We start from the raw sequence: 23,731 nt of genomic DNA on the forward strand, positions 1-23,731 counted from the left end.
GAGCTTGTCACCTTTTCATCACCACATTGCACATTACAAAAGAAATGAGGAAAGAAAGAAAAGTGCAAGTCAGTTGCTCTTTCCCATCTTCAATGTGCATTTACATCAACCAGCTCTTATCCTTCCCAGACCCTGAGTTAGCTAAGGCCGAGCAAAAACTTTGCTTGGAAACTTTTTTGACTCAGAAGGTGGATTGGGGAGAGACCAACATTTTCATGAAAGTCCCCCTTCAACTTTTCTGCCACCAGTTTATGGCCTTTTGTGGTCGCAGAATTCATACTCCCTACTGTGGGTACCATTTTTAAAATATTATTTTTTAAAAACAAAAACAAAACCAGGACAGGAACTGTTCCTTCATTTTGATTTGGCTTCTCTTGTCATCATGAAACCAAATTTCATGGGCTGTGCGGCACTGTCATCAAGCTAAATCAGAATGAGGACCAGAAGAACTGCCCTCACTTTGATTAACTGATGAAATATGCCTATGTGGTACCCTGTTTCTCATATTTTAAGACATACCCATAAAATAAGCCATAGCAGGATTTTTAAGCATTCAAGGAATATAAGCCATACCCCGAAAATAAGACATAGTGATAGGCACAGCAGCAATGCCGGCCGCAGCAGGAGGAGGAGGAAAAAAATAAGACATCCCTTGAAAATAAGCCATAGTGTGTTTTTTTGAGGAAAAAATAAATATAAGACATGTCTTATAATATGAGAAACACGGTATCTGAAGCCAACTTGGGCTTCTCACTCTGGCATCTTGTGAGTAAAAATGCTTTAAATGGTGTCCACCAGCAGTGGATGGTAAGTTTGCAGTTGCAGTGAATGAGGCAAACAATTTGTCCCTGTTTGCATTGTCTCTCTCTACCTTCCCCGCGGGCTGCCATCAAATTTGACATTATAGTAAAAGGAACAAGTTCAGGGACAGGATGCATCATCTGAAGCCAATCTGAATCAATCTCTAAAGGGATCCTTGAGAATAAAAGGAATGATTTTACTGTAAGGTATGATTATGATTATCTGTCTAGAGCAACCAAAGGGATTGAAGTCAGCAAAACGTTAAATTGCAGAATACAATGTAGAGGTAAACCAGGAAATGAGTGAGCATTTTAACATTGTAATAATTTCCATAATCACTTCAGCTGCATAGTTACTTTTTATTTTAAACTTAAGGTACAGTTTTGAAGTAGATATTTTGCTATAATCTGTAGAGTTTAATGAAAGCTAATTGGAGGACAAATTCTAGTCTAATTAAAATGTGACTGTATAAAATGTGAAGGATAAATGAAGGAAAATGCTCTATGGGGCAAAGAATTTCAAACAATTATTATTCTGAATACTGTCAAGTAATGCTTTTGTACATAATGATCATAGACATTGTTAGAAATAGAACAACCTTGAGAAAGTTATTTTAAATTAATGTTTTAGGTATTTTGTTTCATAAGTGGACATTTAAGTAACAGCTGTATAAGGGTTTTGTTTAAAAATGAAAAATAAAAAGCAAATCCCATTCTCATCTGAAACATACCATGTTTTGTTCGCATGGTACATTCCATCCATGTTCTTTCATGATCAGCAGATGTAAAAGTTTGACTTATGAGTTCTAATGAGATTTCAATACTGAGCAAACAATAAAAATGTATGCATTGCATACTTTTATTGGGCTTTGGTTTCATGGTTAGTGTTACACCCTTTCAACAGCTTTGGTAATATTATATCCAGCAGGCTTTAGAGACAAGGTGAATTTTAGTACTGGGTTGAATTGATGGAAATTAATTTGATGACTTTGTGAAAATAATGACTTTTTATAGCATAATTATTCAGCATAAACTTTGTCTATAGGTATCTACAGGCAGATACGTTTTTCACCTGCTACTAATATATGAATAGTATGTTATGTTCATGATTCCAGTGAAGACTGTTGGAACAAGATCAGGGAGAGCTGACTTCAAATCCTAAATTATCCACACTTACCTCAGATCATTTAAAACAAATTATCTTCACTTTTATTTCCTTAACTGATGATGCACAAAATAATGAGGCACCTTATACTAAAGAGACTTTATATTTTCCTTAAAAGTAACTAGAAAAGTACTATTCAAGTATTCTGGCTTGATTTTTTATTTTCCTTCCTCTGTTGTGGTCATAGTAAGACCCAAAACAAGTGTATTTTATGATAGAAAAACCTACCCTCCCCCCGGGTCAGTGTGAGCAGAGCCTAGGTGCCTTTCTTTGTTAATTTTGACCCTACCCTTCTGCCAGGGAGCTGAAGGCACCATACATGATTGGCTGTCTCCCATTTGAACTGTTTGCACTCCACCTAATAACTGACATTTTCAAGATGGCTTATACAGTCGTACCTTGAAAGTTGAACAGAATCCGTTCTGGAAGTATGTTTGACTTCCAAAATGTTCAAAAACCAAATTGCGGCTTCTGATTGGCTGCAGCAAACTCTTGCAGCCAATCAGAAGCTGTGCAAGCCCCACCGGATGTTCAGGTTCCGAATGAACGTTTGCAAACCAGAACAATCATTTTCGGGCTTGCGGCATTCGGGAGCCAAAACGTCCGAGTTCTAGGGTGTTCAGGATCCAAGGTATGACTGTAATATATTTAGAATACAATAAACCAGATGACAGTAACTGGGAGAGAGAGAGAGAGAGAGAGAGAGAGAGAGAGAGAGAGAGAGAGAGAGAGAGAGAGAGAGAGAGAGAGAGAGAGAAGATTATCTAAGTATTGCTCTAGTGCTCAGATGGTCCATCACACAGTCATGTTAGGACAGCTAGTTGGAAGGCATTATTGGTCTAGAGAAGTTACCCAGTAAGTTTCATGGCTGAGTAGGGATCTAACTGTGGGCGTCTCTGAACCTCGGAGTGAAGCTCAGCCTTTTTGCAGCTGCCTAGCCTAGAAGGCAGCAAATTGGGCACAGGGGAGACAGCGAGGCCTTTGTATGTGCCATGTTTCTGTGTGGCTTGCAAGCATCTCCATTGTGCTGACATATGAGCCACCCCACTTCGCTATATAAAAGGGGTAGGGAACCTCTGGTCCTCAGGCCAAACTCATCCCACCAGGAGTCCCAATTTAGCCTGCAAGGATGTTCCCCCAAAACCATAGATACTGCAAAGAAACCAACAGAAGTTTAAAGTGAGCTCCTGGTTGTTCTTTTGCTGGAGCCAGGTGTTCTTACTCTAGGAGAGGGAAGCTGCTATGAATGGATTGTAATAGTGTTTATTTCATAAAGTTAATAAAGATTATGTTTTTAAAAAGGGGGGGAAGGGGGGGAAAAGAGAGGGAAGCTGTTCCCCTTTTGCAGACAGCCCAGGGCTACTCCTTCCCCCTGTTTTCTTTTTTTAAAAAAAAAATATTTTTTTTATTAATTTTCCAATTAAAACCAATTATATCACATTCAATATTTCAAATTATACACATATATATATCAATCAAACCGAATGTTATGCCAAATCATCTAAAGAATTTTTTATTTGGGTTCCCATGCTTCAAGAAATTGGGAATTCCTCGCAACTGTCCACTGCCGTCTTTTTTCTAAAGTTCAAATCGTCCTCCAAGTTCATAATAATCCAGATCTTCCCCTTACAGTCACATAGATGTTTTCCACTTTCATCCGATTGTTTCCCAGCCGCTGAGATAAATATCAAACAAAGTTTCACAGATGTTCTTTCTCCTGTGTGAGTTAATCAGTCCAGTCTCCCCATAAATCTTCTTAATAGAGCTCCTTGTTGCGTCGAAGCAGCCCGAAGCAGCGCCATCTCAAAAAGCTCAAATCACTTTCGCTTTCTCTCATAGCCATGAAGATTCACGATCATTATAGAATTTACAGCTTTTTCAGGCAGGAGACCCAAACATCAAACCATAAACTCTTGGTAAATTAATGGATCTCCTTGCCCTATAGCTGAACTTAGCTTCAGGTCGCTGCTCCAATTTAAAGTGCGTCACAACTCATAAATCCTCCGAGCGCGTCCAGAACTCCTTCCGCCCGACTAGGGGGAGGCTTTTCTCATCGGCAACTCCACATCTTTAAAAAAATATGCTCAGTAACAACAGTTAAATAGTTCAACTCACACAGTCTTTTGCTTCTCTTTCACTCCAAACAAGCCAGGACATCGCGTCCGGGAAGGTACGATGCAGCAATATGAAGGAAAAATAAAATAAAAACTCACTTCCCTTATCGCTCCGTCCCCATCAATCCTTCTTCCAGATGCAGTACAATCTTTGACTCCTCTCCTTTCAGCAGCATAAATTTCTCAGCAGTAAACAGCGCTTCTTCCCCTCCTTCTGAAGTATGTCCATAGATTTAAGCCTAATTATCTTCTTTAACCATGGAAATCCCCGCCATGCAGATTAGCGTCCGGGAGTCCTGGCCCTCGTAAGTGCTCAGCCCAAGCTCCCCCCACTCCAAAAACAGTCGGAGTGGGTCTGGGGGCATCGCGGGCCAGCGGCCCCTCTCCGTAACCCCCGGAGAGGGTAGGGGGTTGCCATTTACTCCCCTAGCAACCGCCAAATTCCTTACGAAGGTCAGAGAGATGGAAAACAGGTCCGCCATTCCTGTTTTCATTTCCTGACCACTGCAATACCACAGTAGCATCCCTATTGCCACACTGATCTCTCTTTTGCAAGTAGGAACATTTTAGTAAGTCTTGCTGTTTATGGCTTTTGGGTGGCTAAAGCTTATATCACGAAAATCTCATGGCCCTTTAGCTACGTGAAAAGGCTTGAAAACATGGCTGCTCACAGTATTCTACATACTGATAAAGAGTTTATTCTATAAATATGGCTCCTTATGTAGCCAAAACAGCATCACTCACACACAAAAGAAAGGTATCAGCAGACTCAGAACAAAACAAAAATCAGGGAGGAAAAAGAATGGTCAGAAAAACCTCCCAAACGGCCCATTGAGGACTGACAGTGTAATAAAAGGCTGACTCAATGGGGTGGTGGGTAGGGATCACACTGACCACTGCAAACTATGACATTTTGTTGCAGCTCCAAGGCATGCCGACATTGTACAGAAATGCTTCCTCTCAGAAAAGTGTGAGTAAGATCCATTTTAGGGATCTCATCTTATAAACCACCTAGAATGAAAAAACAGGGTTCACCAGCTGCTTTTATCTCTGTCCTGGTGAAAACGTACCCTTTGTGCTTCCAGCTGTATTAAAAAAACTCCATGTCTCTTTGGGAACAGGTATGCTACATTGAAGCTACATTAAGTTCATCTAATATAGCTACAAATATATATTTAGTTCTGTATTTTGTTTGATCTCATGAAGCCTCTACATAGTGTATCAGATACATACATAGTATCAGATACAGATACACAGTATCCATAGGAGGAGACCAGATACTGTATCTATTTTTACTTTGTGTCAAATTTCCCTTATCTGAGTTTAGTTTATCTCTGAAGCAATGGAAAACATGTCTGAAGGTGTTCGCAACACTCTATATACAGTACTAATAAAGAACTTATTGTACAAGAGCAGAACCTTCTGTAACAAAACAGCCTCATCCATGCACAAAACAAAGGTATTTGCAGACTCGGGGGAAACCCCAAGGTTTGTAGAAGTACAAACTCCCTTATAGGGCAGAAAATAAGGAGCAGAAGAGCCCAAAAATTATTCAGTAGGGAAATGCTATGGAATGATGATTGGCTACTGAGAAGGGGAAATAGGCTGTGGAGAAAGAATTTCAACCGTATGGATAATTCATATCTTTGTAAATAGCTTTTCTGTTTAGCCAAACAGTTTGTTATCAGAACCTTGATTAAAGCTTTTGGGGTTTCAGATTTTCCAAGATGTGATGTTTTTATGTATTTTTAACAATAGATTCAGTAGTTGATCTTGTTGCAGAAATCTATTTTGCTATTCTGTTTATCATCCGTCCACGGACTGACCCAGGTAGCTGCACCTGTGACCAGTTTTTGTAGCAATATCTGAAGAAGGGGGAAAAAATACAAAAGTAATCAGTACATTTTTGCCTTTCATTTATCTCTGTCATCTGGGAATCTGATTCTGATAACATCAGGAGCAACGAAAGACACATCCTGATATTGTGGCTGTGGGTTTTTTTGGTTCTTTCTTTTTGTCTAGACATTGAAGAGCATCCACTTGTATCTCTGGAACACACATATGAGAGAGGAGGGGGAGATGGATTCTAGGCTGGAGGCCAGAGGGGAGTGGGAGTAGTAAGCTGTCTATATTTTCTAAAAAAAGAAGTTAAAAACCACCACCTACTCATCATGTGGTTGGAGACTGAGGTTGTAAAAATGTGCTGCAGGCAGAAGTTCTGAAAAATCCCAGAAAGTGTTGAAAACATCCCTAAACAAGGTATTTTTCTCCTGCACCTTTCTTGCTAAAGGTCCCAATTGCTGCCAAGAAAACTAGTGAGAATGTTAGCTGCCAAATAAAAAATTTATGACAGTGTTTGGCAAAGGACTGTATCGCTGCTTGTTTTATATATTTCCACAAGGCTATTGAAAGGCTTTTTTATTTTATTTTTATATAAAAAAACATACACAGTTCACTGATCATTGTGTTCTCTAATGGTAAAAAGTAAACCCAAAGAAGGATTAAACAATATAACTTTTTTATTATTTAATAACTGCCTATAAGTATTTGCCGTGGTAAGAAAATATTTTTTTTCTCTCCAACATTCCTTGTATATCTGTTATATAAAACACCTGACAGGCATCCTTGTGGGGTGAGTCAAGTCTTGCAGTAAACATACATGAAATCATCAATTAAAAATGTATTGCTATAGCATTTTTACTTGTTATACATTTATGTCTGGGTCAGTAAACTGCCTGTTGGGAAATATAAGGGGGCTCATTCACAACTACTTTTGCATGGTATTTATAGTTGAAAAGCAAGAGAAATAATAGGCTGCAATTGTGTGGCTCACCGATATCTATTACACTTTTGGTCTATGCCATTCAATTAACGGTGTGGAAGGAAAAATATTTTTGTGTGTATTGAGTTGGGAAGATGGCATATTTGTAATACAAAGATAGCATATTGATGGTACTAATTAAGCTGTCTAACGATCACGTTAACACCCTTTTAGAAGTTACTGTGCCCATCTGAAGCTATCAGATTATCTCTCTACTGAACAGCAATCAGACTGAGGTTCAAATTGATTATTAGTTATGTTCATGATAAACTTCATCTTGCTTGACACTAAAGCAGAGTTTCATAGCAATCCTCAGGCCCTGGACTTTGGTAGAAAAACCCTGGAGCCTAAAAATTGTTTTCCATTTCTGATGCAGTGTGTCCCTTGGGATGCAGAAAGCTTACTCGTATATACATAGCCCAAGCTTAGCTCCCTACTAGTAGGGGGGGAAATTCCCTTGCCCCACCCTTCAGCATTGCACTAAGGCGCAGTGCTTTTTTTCCTGAGCGTACTCAGCAGAATGCAGTACCAGCACCTTCCCCCCACCTCAAATCTTATGATAAGGTAAATGGAGGGTGGGGAGAGCAAGCAAGCAACCATGGCTAAAAGGGGGATTGTGAAAAGCAGGAGGCTGAGGCGGCAAGGAAAGGGAAGTCTTTGTTGGGGGCTGCAATTGCTGCTGTCAGTCAACAGGTGGCACCCTGCAATGCATGCTCTCCCCCTGGACTCGGTCTCTGCTATACCGCTGCCTCACTGCGCCATGAGCAGCAGGGCGAGCATGAGTGCCATTTCTCTTTTGTCTCTGCTTCCATGTCTGCAGGGGGTGGGGAGGGAGAGAGAAGGGGAAGGAGGCGGAAGCTTCTGCTGTCAGTGCCACCGCCCTCCATTTTGTGGCTGGGGCAAACCATAGAGGCGAGCACAGACTATGCAGCTGGTGGCTGGAAAGAGATGAAGGAGAAGGGGTTTTGTGGGAATGACCTATTTCCATTTTCTCTCATACCTTAATCAAAAATGACCAAGAAATATTATCAAAGGCTTTCTCCGCATCTAAAACTATTAATGCAGCCTGTTTTTCATTTCTCACTTCCAAAGTTCATGTGACGAGCAGGCGGGGCAAGGTAGGGGGAGAGGTTGAAGAAGGCAGAGGGGCGCACAAGGTGGGGTTTTAATTGAGGGGGGACAGGAGAGATTGGGGGGAAGAGAGGGAGAAATGGGGTAAGAGGTTCATGGTGAGTACCAGCACTGGGTTTTTTTCTAGGGGAAAAGCACTGCCAGTAAGCAACAGGGACTCCACCGTTGGTCCTGGCTGCTCTTAGAGGTATAGTCATACCTCGGGTTAAGTACACTTCAGGTTGAGTACTTTCAAGTTAAGTACTCTGCGGACCCGTCTGGAACGGATTAATCCACTTTCCATTACTTTCAATGGGAAAGTTTGCTTCAGGTTAAGTACGCTTCAGGTTAAGTACGGACTTCCCGAACCAATTAAGTACTTAACCTGAGGTACCACTGTATTTATTCACCTTGTGCATAGTTAAACTCTGGAATACACTACTACAAGTTGTGGTGGGGACCGCTGACGTAGCAGATTTTAAGAGAGGATTGGGCAAATTCATGGAGGATACAACTATCAATGACTACCAGTTATGATGGCTACTGCTACATCCAGGATCAGAGGCAGGCACTATGACTCTACATAGGAATTACTGGGAAGCAACAGCAGGAGAGGGCTAATGCTTCATGTGCTGCTTGTGAGCTTCTCATGAACAGTGTTGGATAGAATCCTGGATATGAGCACAAAGGAATCACAGGTTTGCATTTCAGCAGTTGAAACCTGCGCATATATTAATGGATTATTCAATTTTTAGAAGTGTGTGTGTGTGTGTGTGTGTGTGTGTGTGTGTGTGTAGTATCTTCAGTATAGCCCCGAACTTCTTTTCCAGTGGGAAAATATTTAATTGAGCAGATACCTCACATTTTATTCCTTTCTTGAGGAACCAAGTACCTTCAGAGTGTATTGGACTAACACTAAGTGTTTCCTGCAAACAGTGAAAGAATAAGCCATCACTTCTTCCTCAAATTCTCGACTCTGATCTCACTGCCCCTCAGAGACATGGGGTCTATAATTCAGAAACTTCCTTATACTACCCCTGAATTCCAACTCCCCACCCTGTGACTTTTCCCTATGTATACAGAAGGCTAGTTATTTTATTAAAGCACTGCGTTTATAGTGAACATTTCTAGTATTTCTGTCTCTTTAACAGCAATATGCAGTGAGAGAATGACTTTAATAGTAGCAAGTATCTCCTGTCAGCTAATTCTGCCACGTAAACCATTTGTGAATACATCGATCTTTTTTATTCATTTCTTTTGTGCCAATCCCATATTTGCTATTCCCATGATTTCTCTGAATCAGTTGGTCAAAAAAAATGATTTTTATTTGTTCCGCTGGCCTTCTGCAATATTAGCTTGTGAACTGTTTTTTTTTTTTACAGGGAGGCTCAAAGCACACAGCACAGGTTGGGGGGGGGGAGCCTATAGCAGTCAAAATTGTTGTCTGAAATGTCTTCAGACGGGAAGGCTGAATTTATTGCACAAAACAAGTCCTAGCAATGTGGAGGTGTGCAGTCCTGCTCATTATCCCTGGAAAAATGGGGGAACCAAAAAGCACAGTAAAAAAATTAAATTTTAATAATGCTAGTGATATTTTCTAAATCCTTCTTGACAGAAAGATTCTCATTATTTTTATCTGTCTCAGAGTAGGCTCCTTTAATGCCATCTTCACAAATGGCCTTAGCCATGATTGTTTTCTTTTTCTTCAGAGCATTCATTGGAGGGGGGTGGAGGATGAATATATACGATACATACTAAAATGCTTTTCTATCACTCAAAAAGTGCCATTGAGTACTAACATTTTGGATAGCACATTTTCAGGAACAGTTGCTGCAGATACCTCTGCAAAGGGAGTGGGGTATTTCCACCCCCCTCTCTTTTGCTCATAAGAGGGTCCACACACTTAAGACAATTGTAGCCTCCTATGGAAGAAGACACGCAAACACAGAAGGGAAAATAAGCCTAAAAGTGGTGTTCACACGTAGTTTGAAATCACAATTAAAGCAGAAGTAGTTTGGTTTTGTATTGGAGTTCTTGGATTTGTGCTAATAGAGGAAGATTGCCCTTCTGGCTTAGATCAAGCTTCTCTGAAACTGTTCCTTTTGTTTCCTTAAAATTTGTGGAATGTAAATGAAACCATAGTTACTACAGTAGCTAAGCCTCCGTCGTGTTTCTTCTTGTTGGCTGTTTCTGCACATGCTACTGCCAGTGAAATAATTGTTTTATCTAGATGAATGCTTTTCTTTATCACTTGTTCAGAAACCCGTGTGTTTACACACATCCCAGAACCAGACACTTTCTACAGAGTTGACTAAAGGAAAATAAAGGAAAGCCGCCCATCAGCTTCCTTATTTCTAAGGAGCAACTCTTTAGCATATTGTTAAGGGGGTCATCTTTCAAGCCTACCTGTGCTGGTCCTTCTTGACACTTCACTAGGTAGGTTGACTTGAAGTTCAATATGTGATTTAAGTGAGATGCCAAGTGGTTCTGAATATCTGTGCTCACATAGAACACAAGTGTTGTGTTCTAAACACCTCAGGAGGCATCCTCATAGTTACAGCACAAGACCCAGAGCTTCAGAAGGTCTGTCAAGCAGTAGCCCATTTACAAAGTTTGTCCTGGTCTCTGAAAAGACAAATGAAAGGAGGGAGAGAACAATTTTTAATGCACCATTATTGTGAAATTAGCTGTATTTAAAATACTTGACTACCTATGATTTCCTTAGGAGATATTGGGCTACTAGTCATTTAAGCAATGTTGCATTTAGCTATACAGTGGTACCTCGGGTTAAGAACTTAATTTGTTCTGGAGGTCCGTTCTTAACCTGAAACTGTTCTTAACCTGAAGCACCTCTTTAGCTAATGGGGCCTCTTGCCGCCGCACGATTTCTGTTCTCATCCTGAAGTAAAGTTCTTAACCCGAGGTACTATTTCTGGGTTAGCGGAGTCTGTAACCTGAAGTGTCTGTAACCGGAGGTACCACTGTGGTTGCTTTTGTGTGTGTGTGTGTGTGTGTGTGATATTTGTAATTCAAATGAACTCTTAAGTACTTTTTATAGGAGACAATGACAGACTAGCACAGTGATGGTGAACCTATGACACGCGTGTCAGACGTGACACGCAGAGCCCTCACTGCTGGCACGCCCATTCGTGCTGTTGTTTTTTCCCCCATTTGTTCTCCTGCTCCTCCTCACATTACAGCTTGTCTCTGGTTTGTGCTGTTTTTTCTGGCACTTTGGCAGACAATGATTGGGTGTAACAGTGGTCGTTTTTTAACCCGTTCTGTGCTGGGTTTTTTAGCGCTTTGGCAGACTATGTCGGTGCTGCGTGTTAGTTCCAGCGAAGGTATTATTCGTCATTTATTTCTGTTCTCTTCCCCCCCCCCAAAAGCGCAGCAGCTTTGGGGCGCCCCCCCAAAAAAAGCAAAGCAACTTTTGCACCCCCCCAAAAAAACCTCCAAAACTTTGGTCAGCAGCTCCCCCAAAAAAGCTCAACAACTCTGGGCACGTTGTCATAAAAAATGGTTTTTGGGAGGGTTTGGTTTGGTTAAATAATTAGTTTTTGGTTTATTACAGTTATATATTACAATTATACATTTTTGTTATTTAAACTATAAATATCGTGAAATTATGGGGTTTTCCTCGAAGTGACACACCACCCGAGTTATGCTCGGTTTTTTGGCGAATTTTAACACACCAAGCTCAAAAGGTTGCCCATCACTGGACTAGCATAAATGCTCAATATCCAAAAGAGAAGGTGAGTACCTGTAATGTAAAAAGAACTATTGGTCCTTGCTATCTGTTTAGCTTATCCTAGTTGTCATGTGGTTCTTTTGGACAAGATGAAGCACCTGTATTAGATCTCTTTTTGCCATAGAGAAGCTACTTGTATACCCCCTCCCCAGCTTTACCTTTCAATGTTCTATCCCAAGGCCAACATTTACATTTATACTTGAATCATGTCATCCTGTTTTCTGTTGTGCTCCAGCTAACCTTTACCTGAGGACTATGCTTTGCGCCAGTATACTTGCGTAGTATAAAGGCCTAAATAGCCTTTTTTCCTAAGGGAGGCAGAGAACACTGCCCCTTTAACTATTATTACATCTGAATTAGCTGCCATTGTGGCAGAATTAGGGCTGCACTTTGTCTTTTCCAGAGCCTCACAGGTGTAAGTCCCAACTTACACTGTATTTCCAACAGAATTAGTGTGTTCAGAATGCATAGCTGCCAAGTCTCCCGCTGAAAAATGCGGGATCAGCAGTGGCGCTGCACCGGAAGTCACTTCTACACATGTCTGGACATGCGTAGAAGCAACCTCCAGTGCCGGCGGCGCCCTATTTCCGGTTCCCATACATGGGTAACGCGGCACTGGAAATCGCTTCTATGCATGTCCGGACATGCATAGAAACAACTTCCGGTGCCGCTCTGCTTGATTTTTGGTGCCCAGGCATGGTACCAGCACCCAAAATGGAGCCCCCCTGGCAGGTATGAAATCCGGGGGATTTACAGGATTTTTTCCAATCCGGGCTGCCAGCGGGAAACGGTTTAAAATACGGGGGTTTCCTGCAAAAAACGAGAGACTTGGCAGCTATGTCAGAATGGGCATTCAGGTACACCACAATGGAGAGCAGAATCCCAATTTTTGATGCTTGGATTGTGTGGCTCACAAATTCAATCCTTGCCGTTGCCCTGGATATTCAAGAGTCTGATATTCCTGTGCTTATTGTGTCCGGCCATTTTTCTGCTTCATTTGCATGTACCATTTGTTTTATTTTGTATGGGTGCATACATATAAAACTTCTAGGCTTTGACTATCTGCAAAGATAATATTTAGTGTTGCTTACGGGGCTGCAATTCTTTCGTCCAAAACTTCAATTAGTTTAATGCTGAATGCATAAGTTTACAGAAAGCCATTTTGTATTGTGTATCATTAAACTTGAAATATTTTTTCATTAATCTGTCTGTATTCTTGAGAAGACTGCTTTCCCCCTGTACAGTTCTTTGAAAATAAAGCCCTGTGTTGTAATAAAAGCATGTTAACTGATTCATGATAGCCACTTATTTTTCTTGTATTTGTACTGGTGTCAGAGCAGAATGCTTCTTAGAACTTTCTTCATTATTGTAAGCAAAAACTTACAAAACAAGTTTGTTGAGGATTGGTAATCACTTAATTTATATAAACAAAATCCTTCAGTAGCACCTTAAAGACCAACTAAGTTTTTATTTTGGTATGAGCTTTCGTGTGCATGCACACTTCGTCAGATACCTTAATTTATATGATGTTACTTCAATTCCTAATTTTCTTGGCAATTGTCATTGCAGCCATTAGTGCTTAATGTCAAGGAATCATTATCCAGCGCTGGTCAGTCAGGCGCTAAAGCTTGTACAAGACATTAAGATGGACTCTAAACGTTCACTTTCCTCACTAATGAATGCAGCTAGGGAGGGGGGTGTTTTCTAAAGAATTTTAACGCAGTTGGCAATCTTAGTGCAAGAGTAGCTAACATGCTATAATGTAAGTAGTCGTCTCTTCTGAAACACCTTCTGTAACTATGCTACAAATCTCATCAGAGCCATTGTACGCGCAGATTTCGGGAGAGGTAGCTCTAACGCAGCAAGGTCATGCAAACAATGGTTTTGGGAATGGCTCTGAAGGGCAGGCTTGATTTCTGCTGGCCTTGAGATCATTGCAGAGATGATCTGCTTGACCTCTAAGATGGAAAACTGGTCCTGTCATTCCTTGTCTCGCTGAATGAAATTGGCATTGACTTTGGAGAGGAGCTACTAGGAGGTTTATTAAGGAAAAGTGAGGCACTATGGCAATACACAGGAAAAGCAAATCTTGACCGCAAGACCTGATGCTTTATATCGGGGCGGACTTTGGTAATCTTTCATAATATGGCGCCCTGTGTGAGGCCAAAACTTGGCACACCCAAATTATGTACTCAACTTTGTGCCCCCTTGGATCAGCACCCTGTGCAGGGAAACCGCTTGCACCACCTGGAATCCTGTGTGCTAATACAGTAAATTGCATTTCCTTCATTTCTATTTCATACGGTGCACCAACAGCAATCCCCACCTAATTTCAGGTCAAAACTTTTCTAGCCTGGTATGCCTTTCTTCATATGGTGGTTTTAGTATTTTAAGAGCAAACAGAACGTAAGCCTACAAGGCTTCTGAACAGAAGTATGAGTTATTAGTGAGAACTGGTGTGTTGAAATGGATGGAGGGTTGAAACTGTATCTAAGAGGCCACACGTAAAATCTCAGCATTCACTTCACCCCAGTAAGTCATCTTGAGCAGACTACTGTCTAAGCTTTTCCAATCCGTTAAATACATGTAGTGGAAAATCCTTTGTGCATTAAAGTCCTGTGTAAATACCAAATTTGAATATGATTCTATGCAGACATTTTTTTCAGGAGTAATAGCTCAGCCATAACTATTCATGTTGTGTGGTGCAATCATGTGTAGTACTGTGGAACTTATAAACCTTATGGAACTGCATGTAATTCTGGCTGTGGATCTGTGGTTGATTCAGAGATTCACAGAATCCTTTAAATCAAGATGTCCATTAGAGAATCCCTCTTTAGATGAAGGGTAGAAATCCAGCATTTATTTACAATAGACTTTCACAAAGAAGAGCTGGTTCAGAAGCTCACTTTTTCCCCCTGTGCAAGGTGTTCCATCCATCTCTCGTGACACATTTGCACATAGAACTTAATGTATGATCTCCAGCCCTCCATGGACAGAGAGTTGTTACCACAGTCACTGAAAAATGAGAAGGGGAGATTCTAAATGCCTCATCCAGCCCCATCTTATTTTTACAACAACATATAGATTTGTGGGCAAAAACTTCTGTAAATTCGGTACACAGACTGCATCGAATAAACAGTTAATTCGTCTTAATATCAGCAACTCTGTGATTCATAATGCAAACTGGAAGCATCCTTGATGTTTTAGTCACACATTCCTTTTAATTTGGCCATGCATTCTTTTAAAGCTACAGTGTGCTAACTTAATAAAATGCAGCATGCAAATGCACAAGTTTTTGCCTTCAGGCACTTTAGCCATGGATGTTTCAGTGGGTGTCTCCTTTCAAGTATATATTATTTCTTAAATTATTTACCCTGTAAACATGCTTTGCATTTTCAAAGGAGGCTCTGGGTTGCCTCTCTGGGAGATTTAACTGAATTTTTTAGGTAAAAAGAATCCAAAGTTACAAATACCATTTGTGTTTTTGTTGGTGAGTTAGCCATGTGGCTTTTTTGCAGAAGATGCTGAACCCCACTTTCCTCCTTTCCCTCCCACCGCTTGAAATTCCTTGCTGCTTTGCCTGGAGCAATACCCACTGGCAGTGTCTGGCTGTGACAGTACTAGAGGCCTCTTTACAGATGGGTCCTGCCAATGCCAACCATTGTTCTGCCACTGTGAGCTGGTTTGATTACAGAATATTGCTGAAATCCCCCCCAGCCCCCAGCCCTCTTTCTCCATTCTTTCTTTTAGTGCCCTGGATTGTTGACTTGAGATCTGAAATGTGCTGACACCAGAATCCAAGTTCTTTATGTACCATTCCATCCTATCACCCTTCAAAGTGGAGCTCTGCTGCTTCAGAAACTCATTCTGAAGTTTCCCTTGCTCTGCTCCCCTGCTTGAAAAGCTGTAGACTCAACATAACTTTTGCTGAGATTTAAAGAGCATGTTTGTTTTAGGGTTAAATATGAAACAGGGTAATAATTCTGCGGAGGAGCATGTTGATAACATCCTTCCTATTTCATGATTAATTTGTTCTGTTCAATATTGTATTCTTTTGCTGCAGTGGGCAAGCTAATTCAGATTCCTAGAAGTTTGAACTTTGATATGCATAGCCTACATTCGCACTTTAATGGAACATTTAATTAGCAGATACAGGTGGGGGTCTGTACTGCGCCCTCTTTTCCTGATGAGGATTTTAGAGACGAGTTTGCAGATTAAGTAATCATCCAATCAAGTGTGCAGCCAGAGAATTAGAAATGAAACATTTGGAGGACTCGTTTTATTTATTCTTTTTTTCTTACTGTAATTTGGGTGTGATGAGACACTAACTAGGTCAGATACGAGGCGATGGCTTAACGATTCAGTGTGTTAGATGTATGCATTTGCCTAACTATGTGTTCGACTGAGCAAGTTCCATCCACAGTTAATCCTTTGTAAATTAGCATCATGGATGCCTTGGGGCCTTCATCCCACAAATAAAATGGTTGTCAGCACAGTCATATTAGAGGAATATTACTGTATGTTACTTAAGGCTGAATTTTTAAAGAGTTTTCATGCTTTTTAATCTGTTTCTCTGCTGAATTTCAATTTTCCTGAGTTTCTTTTCAGGATCAATGAGGGTGACTGAATAAATATGCACTCTCCTTTTCATGCATTCATTTGGGCAAACAGTTTGCTATCAGGTGTTGTTTTGCTAGAAAATGCCCCAAAAGAAGAGGGAAAGAAAGAAAGAAAGAAAGAAAGAAAGAAAGAAAGAAAGAAAGAAAGAAAGAGTGGTTGAAAGTTCAGGTGTTAATCTGCACTGCAAACTAATAAGAAGCAGAAGCCTCTTTAATTAGCTTTAGTTTGTTAGACCATTAAACATTTTTCCTCTCCAAGAGAGACAGAGTAGTCCGCTCCCTTTGGCAGAGTAAATATTGCCTGTTAAGTTTGAATTAGCTGTCATCGTGGGAGAATTAATGCTGCGCTTTATCCTTTCTAGTGAGGAAGGGAAAAATAAACGAGACAGATCTTAGTTCAGCTTTAAGTGATAAATGAGGACAAAGCAGGCCATTCATCTCCTGCTAGCAAAGTGGACACAAGCACTAAAGCAGTTTTGCGGAAGACGTGTCAGCAAATGTGATCATTTTGTAACCTGTCAGGAGGATAGAGAGCTAGTCCTTTTAAAGTGTCACAGGGGAGTGTGTTTGTCTGATGTGACAGTTTTCATCCATCCATTTACTTTTCTTTTTTTTTAAAGGTGAATGTTGTAGCAGTGGCTGGCATTGTGAAAAAAGGAGGGAGGGATCTGAAGTTGGTTCAAAACTGCATCCTTCCACACTTACACTTGCCTATGCAACCAGACACATCTAGTATGATATCATTTATTTAACCAGGAAATTCTCATATGTACAAAGACAAACAAGCATCCCACCTTACTATGAGCTCAGCCTATTGTTTTTCCTTCTGCCATGCATTGTTTGAATAGTGTTTATGGTTTTATTTTCCATCTTTTGTCTACAAACAAGATTGAAATTTCAATTGGTTTTTTGGGGTGGCGTTGTTGGGGTTTTTTTGGTGGAGAGGGCGCTGTCAATCTGATTTTAATGATGCTATTCTGCAAATATGTTCCCACCATGTAAAGGTCAATATTCCACAAGAGCCTGGTTAAATACTTCCCTGGAATGAAGCTCAGGCGTTTTCTTTAAAAAAAATAATATACTCATTTTTAATAGTTCTGTACAGATGGGTGTCATTCATACTCTGACGACTGATCGTTTGTATGCTGATGAAACAGGAGGTTCATTTCCACAAGTGTTGTGTTACCATTACTCATTTCTATCTGTTCAGTACACAGGAACATAGCATTTGCCTGATTACCATAAATGAATCTATGCAAGTGAGGCAAAGAAAGGTTTTAGAACATAAGAGTCATAGTTTGACACGTCCTTCTATATAGCATCCTTTTTCTTCATCACTATCTTTTATACTTCTCCCTTGGTATTTGGTTCAAGTAAGTACCTTGCCAACATGTTCCCTACCCTTGAAATCTTTTACTTTAATGCACAAATTAGAGACTGCTTTCTCTCTGGAATTAAGAAACCAAAATAAAATTATTTGAAAATCTCCATAGTGGCTTGCTTGGGTTACTGTGGGTTGTATCCGCCTAAAATATGCTCAGGGTAGATGCAATGAAAATGAAATCCATTCGTTCCAGGGAGTCTACTCTGAGTATGACTTAGTTGGTTAAAACTTGATGTGGTGAGCCCCTTTCCAGTATGAATCGCCATCAGGCTTGTTTTACATGTTTCGTTTAGCAGGTTTTAGACATTTCGTTAAATTATAAAATAAAAACAAACATTCAGGTATTAATTTAAATATTAGAAGGCCCAGCCCCTTAACAAATGCTTTCAACTACAGGAAGTGCGGGACAAACTAAACATTACATCATTTCATGTGTTCAGCCATTGCATAGCTTTTTAAAAAAGCAGATATGGACATCTCAGATTTGGACTGTGACATAGCTGCCAAGTTATCCCTTATTTTAAGGTATTTTCCCTTATGCTGAATAGGCTTCCTCGCGAGAAAAGGGAAAACTTGGCAGCTATGCTGTGAGAGGGTTAAAGCTTCCCCCATACCTACCTTTAAAAACAACAGCCACACAATGCTAAAGTCACATCTAGTTTGGCTCTCAGTGACACAAATAACAATCAAGACCAGTACAGACAATAGTTTTAGAATCTAGGTAGCTGTACTCCATGGGTTACTCACATGGAAAAGAAAAGTTAGGTGCTTTACATTACGCTTTTATTGTCTTATTCTCTTTCACCGCTTTCTTTTCTTTTTATTCCCCTAGGATCATTCAAAACCGGATTTTGTTAGTTATCTTGGGGATCATCGTCATCTTTGCAGTCCTGATGATTATTTTTTTCTCTGTCAGGAAACACTGATATCTTTGTTCTTCACTGACCAGCAACAAACTGCTTCAGAGTAATTAAGACAAAGTGGTCACATGAATCATTCTCTTGCACTGAAATGGTTCTCCCTCTCAAAGCCTGCGGTTCAACTCTGGTGCAAGTAGCATAAGCATATTTTGTCTTACTGGCTGCATGTGCATTTGATATTTTTCTTTGTTTTAGGGGGTATGTCATAGTATGACTCTTCTGGTTTTCCCATATTAGCATATGCAATGAACATATTGTTATTAGTATACAAGACCACATGTGTTAGCAACTTATTAAATTCCATGCCAGATTTTTAATGCTGACACTTGCAAGCATTTAAACACTCGACTTGGCTTGAGTTGGTATTAGATCTATGGCAAGAAATTCCCTCTTAGGATCTTGGAATGGGAGCAAACAGAATTTTTTAAAAAAACATAGTGTGACATACTCAGGCTTGAATAACAATCACAAATGTAACCCAACAAAGCCAGAGGAGTCATTGCTTCTAATAAACATATTGTCCTTTTGACAGGATGGCGTAATGTCCACTGTGAACCTAGTATTCAAATGTGATAGGTTTTCTTATTTCTTTCAAAATTTATTTACAGACCATGTATATATGTACATCTCCACCAAGTCCTGGATTGTCAGATAAATTTATTTTGCAGTGTTGTCCTATAACTGTGTTGTTGTCATGCTGATAATGTTGCTTTCCAATATTGTGCTTTTAATGAATGCAGATTCCAAAGCAAGAAAAGACTGGCTAGCAGATTCATAGAGATCCTTTCTGAGTCACTTCTCTGTTTTCTGGATTTAGATTCAACACAATAATGAGATTTGAAATCTGAAGTATCATGCAAGAATAAATATGATGAGATTGTGTGCAAGTAATATTTTGAATGAATTCTGTATGCAATAAATATCTAGAACAAATTGCATACATACTTCCATTTCATTTAAACAAATTTGGTCTTAGCTGGAATGCTGAAACAGTGGCAAGAAAGCAGCCAGTTGACCTTTTTCTGTATGTCCAAGAGAAGAAGGATGCACTTCAATTTGATGTTGTTTCAGCAGCTATTGCTTGTGCTCTCTCTTCTCTGGCCCAGCTTACCACACATTAATAATAATAATAGTAATAGTAATATATTTAGACACCATGAATCAAGTTCTTGTCATCCCTCCTACCATCTTCCTTTGTGCAGCAAATAGAGGTTGATGGCATAGTAAACAGGTTATAGAAAGTTCTACCCAATTTTGGTCTCCTGAGATGTGTATTAAGACAATTACCGGTACAGTGGTACCTCAGTTTAAGTACTCAATTAGTTCCGGAAGTCTGTACTTAACCTGAAGCGTACTTAACCTGAAGCGAACTTTCCCATTGAAAGTAATAGAAAATGGATTAATCCATTCCAGATGGGTCCGCGGAGTACTTAAACTGAAAGTACTCAAACCGAAGCATACTTAAACCGAGGTATGACTGTACTTGAAAACACGTATTTCTCTCAAATCCCACATTCCTGTGTCATTACGTGAAAGGTTTTTACGGTTATCCCTTCAAAATTTAATTTATGACGCAGTCTTCCATGATGAGTAGACACGTGTCCATACTGGACGCAATTGGAATTGTCTCCACCTTTTTGCCAAAATAATATGGGCCCCAAATTGGATCTGGTGTATGTTTGACCCTCATTGTGGGACCCCAACACAAACACTTCCCCACCACTGTCCCTTTTTACCTGCACATGTAGACTGTGGCAGGACTTAAAGTGGGCTCTGCAGTCAGTGGCAGACTTTGGGCTCTCAAATTTCATGGGTGCCCTGTGTGACGCTAAAATTTGGTGCCTCCCTGCCTCTCAGGTTCCGTTCTGCAGCATTGTTGTGGCGCCTCCTGCAGAGTGGTGCCCAGTGCTGCTGCACCAGTCCTGTCACCCTGAAACCGCCTCTGCTGCATAGAGCATCCCTTAGGCCCTAACTGCTGTATTGCAGCATCCAGAGTCAACAGGAATTATGGTTCCCAATGTCCAGTGCTATTTTTCTGGGAAAATAGGTGCTGGAGCTCACCATGAACTTCTCCCTTGTCTTAGAATGGCAATGGTGCCCACTTGAGAGGTGCCGGAGCTGAGCTCTGGCTGGGGGGGGGGAGGAGCCCTGCCAATGTCCCTGAATGTTGGGAAACTTGTAAATTACAGTTCCCATAGTTCCTATAATCCCTTAAAAACTACCCATGAGCTTGCAGAATCTCCTAGGACCATACTGCAGCGCACTGTGAGCTGTCTCTGCACCATTGCATCTAGGTAAAGAAAGGAAAGGGTGGGGAGACAAGGAAGGCTGGACTTAGGTAGTGGAGCTAATCCTAGACTTTGAGGTGTCTGGGTCTATCCTTAAATGCATCTGGGGGTAGGCCTGTCAAATCTGATGTCCATGCCATTCCATTTTCTGGTATTCCCTTTCACTAGACCAATAACTAAATGCTTGCCACTTAGAAACCACAGCATAGCCACTTTTAGCTGTAAAACATTGTGTCTAACAGGCTCCTTCTATTACCTGTGTATGCTAAAGGAGGAGGATGCAGTTGCTTAATAATAACAATTATTACAATTTTATCATCCATTTGCCCGGAGATGAGAGCAAAAGATTTTCATAAGACCTTTTGAAGTGCGTTAATTGGAGTCACTTGCACAGATTATGAAACCAGAAATTCTGAACCCTTAGGGAATAGACTAAACCATAAAATAGTTGAGGGGCACAAGCAATCTCTTGAAGGTTGTAAGAATTTTGTAGCTTTATCCTACCTGGATACTGAGTCTTTATTGACTTCCATGGTATCCCTGTTCAAACACCCAGGGATGGAATTTGGCCCTAGACCTGTTTACTGTCCAGACACAAAGAACTGCATGAAATCCAAGTTGATGTAGCCGACTCAAATCAGACCTGTATAGCGTAGTAAAGAAATTCATGATGAGGAGATTCACAAGAGAAATGCTGTTTATTGAAAAAGGTTAAGGCATGCATGTCTTCAGATAAATCATTTAAGTTGTGTAAACAGAACTATAGCCTTTACCATCATAATAATACGGAGAGACTGAGTTCATGGGATCTGGGCAAATGGGGATGAGGGAGAAGACTGCCAGTGTTAAAAGTATGTATCAAAGCAGGTCAGAAGATGTGCATTTTCATAAATACTTTGTTTCTTCTAACAACTACTGTAAATATAAACCTCAAAGGAAAAATTAATTAAATTCTGTTAGTTTACTGGTTCTTTGTTGTTGTTTTTCATTTATTTGCCGTTAATGCCAATGGTAAAAATCTGCATAATGCCAACTTGCCTTCTGTTCCAGCCTCCCTAGCCACCGTAATACTGAGATTCTCTTCCCCAATATTCAAAAAATCCAACTATGAAATACAATGTCTCACCTCAGCAAGCCCTGCTGAAAGATGCCAGATGAACCACTGTATGCCTTAATTCTAAAATCCACAATGATTTCCATATCACATTCTTTCCTACACTGCAGTTTCTTCTTTCTGGCTACATAAAAGGGGTCTGTCACAATGACATCCACATACTTTGATGATCTGATGATGCAGCGTGTAGCTTCATAGGGCTGCTGTATTTTGCATATGCTTTAGAATACTTAGTCGATGCTCTGTCCTTTTCCTGAAGTTCTTACAAACAGCAACTCCAGGAACAATTCTGAAGAATACGTAGGGTTTCTACCAGGCTTGTAATGTGTCCAAGTATGTATGCAGGCAGTGGTTCACACAACCTGGTTTATAGATGATGGACTGGTGTATGCATGGGTATCTATTTCCCCACTAAAGTGTCCATTTAGAAATTCTCACTGCCATCAGGGTTTCTGCATGACCTATCTCTAGCTGCCAGAGGCGAGACTAGTGGCAACCTATTTAGTCATGAAGGGTCTAGCTCCTAGGTTGCTTTCTATGGACTTAGTAGTAGATAGCAGGGGATGCGGGTGGCGCTGTGGGTTAAACCACAAAGCCTAGGGCTTGCCGATCAGAAGGTAGGCGGTTCGAATCCCCACGACGGGCTGAGCCCCCGTTGCTTGGTCCCAGCTCCTGCCAACCTAGCAGTTTGAAAGCACATCAAAGTGAAAGTAGATGAATAGGTACCGCTACAGCGGGAAGTGGTACAGTAGGAAGGTAAACGGCGTTTCCGTGCACTGCTCTGGTTCACCAGAAGCGGCTTTGTCATGCTGGCCACATGACCTGGAAGCTGTACGCCGGCTCCCTCGGCCAATAACGCAAGATGAGCACCGCAAACCCAGAGTCGGTCACAACTGGACCTAATGGTCAGGGGTCCCTTTACCTTTACCTAGTAGATAGTTTGGCTAGGCACTGAATTTAGCTGCTTTGACATGCAATAACCATAGGAACCATCTTGCAGCAGGAAAAGAACTCCAATGTTCAGAATAAGACTCAGTTTAGTTGACTTGTGGTGCTGAGATGACCACGTGGTGGCTGTGGTAGTTTTCCATTTGTTGACATGGAATGCTGCTCCTTCTCCCACCCACCTACCTCAAAGGAGTCCTTAGTCTTAGCATGAGGCTTACACCAGCCAAATCAACAATGCAGTACCTGAACAATTAGATGCCTACAGGTAGGCGAATTACCACTGCCATCCCCATCACAACACAGGTTCTGACTGCCACTGAACTCATTTGTCACATCTGTAGCAAGTCGGTGAATGAATCAAATGCATCCAAATGTAACCATCAAAAAAACAAAATGTTCTAACGCTGAGAAGCCTTTATTGAATGACGACGAATTAAAGGCACGCACATTAACATGCTCTTCTACAGTGTGTAAAATTCATATTTGCTAAACAGTTCCACTATGCAGAAGCACCAGACTAATTCTGCACTGATGCAGAATCAAACACAGTTTAATTAAAGACGCTTAAGTTTTAAAGAGTTTTTAAATGCTCTACGTTTTGGGGAAAAATATCAGAAAAATGTAGCCTGACTGACGTCAGTTCCCATCTCTGGGATAGAAGGCCATTTGGTATTCTGTTTAAGGCAGGCTGGATTGT

The 23,731-nt window shown here is 40.7% G+C and overlaps 1 protein-coding gene across 4 annotated transcripts in view; it reads left to right on the plus strand.

Moving 5' to 3' along the window:
* VTI1A (vesicle transport through interaction with t-SNAREs 1A) overlaps window positions 1-21,941 on the plus strand; it is a 224,773-nt gene extending 202,832 nt beyond the window's left edge. For all 4 annotated transcript variants that reach the window (XM_035132410.2, XM_035132412.2, XM_035132411.2 and 1 more), the window contains one exon: window positions 18,597-21,941. In XM_035132410.2, the coding sequence (XP_034988301.1) occupies window positions 18,597-18,690 (94 nt within the window). In that variant the 3' untranslated portion in view covers window positions 18,691-21,941. The remainder of the gene's footprint in view (window positions 1-18,596) is intronic.
* Window positions 21,942-23,731: the final 1,790 nt, after the last annotated feature.

This window comes from Zootoca vivipara, chromosome 5 (genome assembly GCF_963506605.1).
Source record: "Zootoca vivipara chromosome 5, rZooViv1.1, whole genome shotgun sequence".
Taxonomy (NCBI): domain Eukaryota; kingdom Metazoa; phylum Chordata; class Lepidosauria; order Squamata; family Lacertidae; genus Zootoca; species Zootoca vivipara.